The sequence below is a fragment of the Bos javanicus genome, chromosome 13 (assembly GCF_032452875.1).
Source record: "Bos javanicus breed banteng chromosome 13, ARS-OSU_banteng_1.0, whole genome shotgun sequence".
Taxonomy (NCBI): domain Eukaryota; kingdom Metazoa; phylum Chordata; class Mammalia; order Artiodactyla; family Bovidae; genus Bos; species Bos javanicus.
In genome coordinates, this window is record NC_083880.1 from 60,048,659 (window position 1) to 60,056,180 (window position 7,522).

At 40.6% G+C, this 7,522-nt stretch overlaps 1 protein-coding gene across 2 annotated transcripts in view; it reads right to left on the reverse strand.

The window, feature by feature from the left end:
• Positions 1 to 181, reverse strand: part of PSMF1 (proteasome inhibitor subunit 1) — a 45,392-nt gene extending 45,211 nt beyond the window's left edge. Inside the window, exon 1 of one of the 2 annotated variants that reach the window (XM_061437128.1) lies at positions 36 to 181. Coding sequence is in view for 1 of the 2 variants with exons in the window: in XM_061437129.1 (XP_061293113.1) it covers positions 36 to 41 (6 nt within the window). In the remaining variant the exon portion in view is untranslated. The remainder of the gene's footprint in view (positions 1 to 35) is intronic. The other variant, XM_061437129.1, reaches the window with a different exon arrangement.
• Between the last annotated feature and the right edge of the window lie 7,341 nt (positions 182 to 7,522).

Below are 7,522 nucleotides of genomic sequence, written 5' to 3' on the forward strand. Positions count from 1 at the left end.
ATGCCCTCAGTCCATCTAGCATTCTGTGGACTTACCGCCATCAACAAGAGTCTCAGTTGTCTCTGTGAGGCTGGTAGAAGGTGCCTCCCTGGCTGGGGCCCAGCGGCCTGGGCTGTTCAGAGTCCATGCCAGAGATCAGGGCCCAGGATGGTGGAAGAACATGGCAAGTTGTTGCACCCACCAGTTCTTGGTTGCCAAGTGACAGCAATATGCATATTCCAAGTTCCTTGGAAACGATCTCCCTGGAAACTGTGAAAAAGTGAGCTGAGAAGCAGGATCCAAATGAACAGTTAGGTGGAATCATTCACCACTGGAATCCTGCCCCTTTAGCCTAACATCAGGTCAACCACTACACCTCCTCCAGGAAGCCCTCCATGATTGATACTATTCAGTAGTATCTGAACTTCCCATTTGCCTTGTCAATGGGGTGCCCAGCATATTTGACACCTAGATGGGATAATTTTTTAAGAATATATATATATATATATATATATATATATATATATTATATAATTTTAATATAACTGTTAGTTTTTTGAAAGTTTTTTATTGTGGTAAAATATATATAACAAAATTTAGTTATCTTAATGATTTAGAAGTATATGGTTCAGGGGTATTAAATACATACATACGGTTGTGCAATCACCAACATTCATCTTCAGAACTCATTTCATTTTGCACAACTTAAAACTTTGTACCCATTAAACATGAACTCCCCATCTTCCCCTCTTCCCAGTCCCTGGCAATCACCATTCTACTTTCTGTCTCTAGGGATTTGACTACTCTAGATACCTCATTTAAGTGGAATCATATAGTATTGTCTTTTTATAACTGGCTTATTTCACAGCTAAAGGTCTTCAAGATTGATCCGTATTGTAGCATGTGTCAGAATGTCCTTCCTTTTAAAGGCTGAATAAAATTCCATATATATATATATGTATATATCTATTAATATGTCACATATATGGATTCCCAGGTTACTTAGTGGTAAAGAATCTGCCTGCCAAGTAGGAGATGCGAATTCAATCCCTGGGTTGGGAAAATCCCCTGGAGAAATAAATGGCAACCTGCTCTAGTATTCCTGCCTGGAAAATCCCATGGACAGAGGAGCCTGGCAGCCTACAGTCTGTGGGGTTGCAAAGAGTCGGATACAACTTAGCAACTAAACAACAACAAATGACAGATATATATCTATATACCTGTTCACATATCTATCTATCTATACAATGGAATGTCTATATCTATTACATTGTGCTTATCCACTCCTCTGTTGGTGGACACTGGGGTTGCTTCCACCTTTTGGCTATTATGAACCATGCTTCTATGAACATATGTGTACAAATATTTCTTCAAGACCTTGATTTCAGTTGTTTTGAATATATACCCAGAAGTAGAATTCTTGAATCAACGGTAATTTTATTTCTAATTTTATGAGGAATCACCATACTGTTTTCCACTGGGGCTGTAACATTTTACATTTCCACCAACAGTACACAACGGTTCACATTTCTCCACATTTTCACCAACATTTGTTATTTTCTGTTTTGTTTTTGATAGTGGCCATGCTAATGGGTATGAACTGATATCTCTTTATGGTTTTGATTTGCATTTCCCTAATGATTAGCGATGTTGAGCATCAATTCATGTGCTTATAGGCCATTTGTATATCTGCTTTGAAGAACTGTCTGTGCAAGTCTTTTGCCCATTTTTGAATTAGGTTGTTTTGGGATAGATTTTATTGTTTAGAGCAGTTTCAGATTCACATCAGAAATTGAAAGGAAGTTATAGAAATTTCCTATATACTCTCTCCCTCAACACATGCACAGCCCTTCCCTTTATCAATATCCCCCAAAGAATGGTACATTTTTTACAGTTGGTGAACTTACATTGACACATCATTATCACCACAGTTCTTAGTTTACATCAGGGTTCATTCTTGGTGTTGTACATTCTGTAGGTTTGAACAAATGTATAATGACATATTTCTGCCATCATGGATTCGTACAGAGTAATTTCACTGCCTTAAAAATCCTTTTCCCTCCACCTATTTATCCCTTCCTCCCTCTTAATCCTTGGTAACCACCATTATTTTTACTTCTTCATAGTTTGCCTTTTCCAAAATATTACACATACAGCATGTAGTCTTTTCAGACTGGTTTCTTTCACTTAGTAGTACACATTTACAGTTCTTCCATGTATTTTCATGGCTTGATAGCTTGGTATTTTTTTTTTTTTTGGTTTGTTTTTTTGTTTGTCTGTTTTTGTTCTCAGCATTGCATTACATCCCACTCCTAGAGGGGTAAATGGCAACCCACTCCAGTATTATTGCTGGGAAAATCCTATGGACAGAGGAGCCTGGTGGGCAAAGTCTGTAGGGTTGCAAAGAGTCAGACGTGACTGAGCAACTGAGCACGCATATATAACATTTCACTACCCGGATGTTTACCCATTTACTTACTGAAGGACATCTTGGTTGTTTCCGACTTTAAGCAAATGTAAGTAAAGCTGCTATCAACATACATGTGCAGGCATTTGTGTGACTGTAAGTCTTCAGCTTCTTTGGGTAAATACCATGGGCCATAATTCCTGGATTGCATGATAAGAGTGTGTTCAGTTTTGTAAGAAGCTGCCAAACTGTCTTCCAAAATAGCTGTACCATTTTGCATCCCCACCAGCAATGAGTTCGTGTTGCTTCATCTCACCAGCATTTACTTTGTCAGTGTTTGGAATTTTGGCCATTCTAATAGGTGTGTGGTGATAGCTCATTGTTTTCATTTGCATTTCCCAGATCACGTATGATGTGTAGTATCTTTCCATATGCCTACTTGCCATTTGTATATCTTCTATGACGAGGTGTCTGTTCAGGTCTTTGGCCCAATTTTTAATTACATTGGTTGTTTTCTTATTGTTGAATAACTCATTGTTGTTAAGAATTCTGTTTATTTTGGATTAAAGTTCTTTATCAGATATGACTTTTGCTAACTTTTTCCCAGTTTGTGGCTTGTCATTTTATTCTCTTGACTGTGTGTTTAGCAGAGCAGACTTCTAAAATTTTAATGAAGTTCAGCTCATTGGTTCTTTCTTTCATGAAAATGCCTTTGGTGTTGTATCTAAAAAGTCATCACCAGACCCTAGATTATCTATATAACGTCTCCTACATTGTCTTCTAGAAGTTTTATAGTTTTGCATTTTATGTTTAGGTCTGTGATTCCTTTTGAGTTAATTTTTGTGAAGGATGTAAGGCCTGTGTCCAGATAATTTTGTTGGTTTGCATGTGTGTATCTATCTGTTCCAGCACTGTTTGTTAAAAAGACTATCATTCTTCCATTACATCACCTTTACTCCTTTGTGAAAGAGCAGTTGACCGTATCTATTTGGGTTCATTTCTAGGCTCTCTGCTATGTTCCATTGATCTCTTTGTCAGTTCTTTCACCAGTACCACCTTGTCCTGATTACCGTAGCTTTATGGTAAGTCTTGAAGTCAAACTGATCTCCTTCAATATAGTGTTCACTATTCTGGGTTTTTTGCCTCTCTACATAAACTTTGGAATAAGTTGATATCCACAAAATAACTTGTGGTTTTGATGGGGACTGCATTGAATCCATAGATCAAGTTTGAAAGACCTGACATCTTAATACTATTGAGTCTTCCTAATCTGTGAGTATGGAATATCTTGCTATTTAGTTCTTTGATTTCTTTCATCAGAGTTGTTTGTAGTTTCCCTCACATAGATCTTGAATTGAGATTTTGTGTCTGTGGTATGTGTGTGTCTGGTAGAGTTTTAAAAGTTCTTTATGTATTCTGGGTATTAATCCCTTATCAGATATATAATTTGCAAATATTTTTCTCTCATTCTGTGGGTTGCTTTTTACTCTGTTGATCGAGTTTTAGGGTGTACAAAAGTTTTAAATTTTCATGAACCCCAATTTGTTTATTTATTTTTTGTCCTTGCCTGTGCTTTTGGTTGGAGAAGGCGATGGCGCCCCACTCCAGTCCTCTTGCCTGGAAAATCCCATGGATGGAGGAGCCTGGTAGGCTGCAGTCCATGGGGTTGCGAAGAGTCGGACATGACTGAGCGACTTCCCTTTCACTTTTCACTTTCATGCATTGGAGGAGGAAATGGCAACCCACTCCAGTGTTCTTGCCTGGAGAATCCCAGGGACAGGGGAGCCTGGTGGGCTGCCGTCTATGGGGCTGCACAGAGTCGGACACGACTGAAGCGACTTAGCAGTGCTTTTGGTATCAGATCCAGGAAATCACTGCCAAATTTAATATCATGTAGCTTTTACCCTGTTTTATTCTAAGAGTTTTATAGTTTTAGATATCACATTTAGGGATTTGGTCCATTTTGAGTTAAGTTTGGTGTTTGGTGTGAGATAGGGATTCATCTTCATTCTGCATATGGATGTCCAGTTTTCCTAGCAGCATCATTTGTTGTAAAGAGTGTCCTTTCCCTGTGAATGGTCTTGGCACCCTTGTCAAAAATCATTTAACTATATATGCAAGGGTTAATTTCTGGGCTCTTATTTCTGTTCCATTGGTCTATGTGTCTGTCCTTTATACCAGTACTACACTCTTTTGATTACTGTAGTAGCTTTGTAGTAATTTTTGAAATCAGAAGTGTGAGTTCTGCAGTGACGCATTAAAGTAATAATCACTTGAGATAACCAGTTAAAATTACTTTCATGATTCATTCTATTTTTCATGAAAGTATAACTTGTATCTAACAGGTCTTCTCTGGTAGCTCAGTGGTAAAGAATCTACCTGCAATGCAAGAGATGTGGGTTTGATCCTTGGGTTGGGAAGATCCCCTGGAGAAGGAAATGGCCCCCCACTCCAGTATTTTTGCCTGGAAAATGCCATGGACAGAAGAACCTGGTGGCTACAGTCAATGGGGTTGCAAAAGAGTGGGACACACTTAGCAACTAAGCAACAATAACAACAAAACTTACCATAGTACAAATCCTTCTTTTTAGTGTATAGTTCTGTTTTGACAAAGTATACAATCCTGTAACCACCACATGGTCTAGATATTTCTAGAAAGCAGAGATTTTTTAAAAAAAACATCTTTATGGAAGTATAATTTGCATACAATAAAATTACCAATTCAATTGTACACTTCAATAGGTTTTGAAAAATGTATAAACCAGTATAACCACCATGATAGTCAAGATATAGTGCATTCATGTTACTTAAAAAGTTTGCTCATGCCCCTCTGCAATTGATCTCTCCAACCTCTTGCTCATTTGACTACTGATCTGTTTTCTATCTCTACAGATTAATTTGGCCCCTCTTAAAATTTCATCAAAAAGAATGTCAGTTAGGAGTCCTGGGAAGCAGATCTCAGGATGGAGTTAGCAGTGCTAGAGATTTATTGCAGAGAAGGCTTATGAAAGAGAAAGGGGAGAAAAAGCAGGAGTAGCTGAGAAGGATTTTCATTCCATGATGCAGGTCTGACACCTGTGAAAGAAGAGGGGGAAGAAATGAAAATTGTGCAGGAGGAGCCTCAGGTTTTGGTGCAGTTCTGAGTAAATCTCAGCCGGCTCAGAACAAAGATTCCCGTAGAGTCCCACATCGGGCAGAAACAGTCAAGCACCTCTTTGCACTCCCTCAGTGACCTGTCACCGCGAGAACTGCCATGAAGAGTGTGGCCTCAGCATTATCCCAAAGGTGCTACAGCTATGGGCTGTTGGAGAGCTTCACTCTTCACAGGTGATTGGCAGTTTCTTTCTTGAAGAGAGACTGGCACCTTTCCATGGCTGACACATAAAACATACACTCTTTTTTGCCTGGTTTATATCTGTCATCGTACCGTCTGAGGTTCATCTGTGTTGCTGTGTATGTCAGTTCCTTCCTTTTTATTTCTGAATAATGTTCTGCTCTATGGCTGTACCACAGTTTATCTTACTGATGGACATTTGGGTTCGGGGTAATTGTGAATAATGCTGCTATTAATGTTCATGTACTTGGGGAAACTCCAGGAGATAGTAAGGGACAGGGAGGCCTGGTGCCCTGCAGTCCATGGGGTCAGAAAGAGTCAGACACAACTCAGTGACTGAACAGCAACAACAACACAGGTCTTGGTGTGGACATATGTTTTCATTAGTCTTGGGTGCATTGCTAGAGTGGGATTGCTGGGTCATATGGAAACTGCCAAATGGATTTCCAAGGTAGCTGTGCTATATCTGACTCCAAGGACCATGAATGAGAGCCCTAGTTACTCCACATCCAGCTGGAATGGATTTGATATGAAAAATTGGGGGCTTACAAAGCCGTTGGATGCATTGAAATGTAAAGATCAGGCTGGAGGTAGCTTTCAAAGAGTCTGTAAGTGGCAGAAAACGCAGGAAACCACTAGCAGTGATCGCAGCTGCCTCCTGTCCTGAGGCTGTGTTCAGAGAAAAGCCTGCAGAGGTATCTGCAAAATTGAGTCCTAAAACTCCTGATTCTGCTGCTGCTGTTGGAGAAGCAGTAATGTGCCTTTGCTGCCTCTCATTGTCTGAAGCTAACCTGGAACTCTGATGGCAAGTCAGCACAGAATTTTTGTGTATGCATGTGTGTGTGTGAGTGTGTGTAGAACAGGAATGGTACTGAGGTTTAACAGATAAATTGGCCAATGAGTATTATTTCATTCTCATAGCTCTTTAAGGCAGACACTATTATGATCTTCATTTTTAAAAAGAAAAGTAAGGCTAAGCAGGGCTTCCCTGGTGGTTCAGTGGGTAAAGAATCCACCTGCAATGCAGTAGATGCAGGAGGAGCACACATTCAATCCCCAGTTTAGGAAGATCCCCTGGAGGAGGGCATGGCAACCCACTCCAGTATTCTTGCCTGGAGAATCCCATGGACAGAGGAGCCGGGCGGGCTATAGTCCATAGAGTCGCAAACAGACACAACTGAAGCAATTGAATACACACGTACAAGGCACAGCAAGTCTGTACAGTTGCTTCTAAGTGTGGACACAGTCAGGATTTGCACCAAAAGTTATGTCTGCATGCTAAGCCAGCACATGTCTGTGCCTGCGGATAGCATCACAAGGGCTTGCAAGCAAGTTTGTGTTCCAAGGTCTACACAGTAAAGTGTGAGAAAACTGCGACTAAGTTTTTCAGGCCTCAGCTGGAGGCAGGAAAGGCTGAGAATAGGGGAAAGGGGTTCAAACTGGGATCAGAGAAATGGCCTAGGCCCTCCAACCAAGGAACACATGGAGGGTCCATGCACAGACAAGGGAAGCCACAAGGGGGCGCCTGGGCCTACCCAAATGTCCACCGGAGACAGCCATGCAGAGTAAGGTATACATCTTCATCCTGATTTTTTCTACTTGTAGGTTCAGAGGAGCCCTAGATCCGAGACACCAAAGCAGGCTTTGTCTACAGTGTAGTCAGAGTTTTCTTGCATGGAAATACCTGCTTTTAGCTGTAGGCATTGCTGACCTCAGGGAGACATAGTCCTCAGGGATCCAAGCCCCGGGGGCACAGAGTCTGCTCTGCTGTTTGTGAAGCCATTCCCCACTTCTCTTAGCAG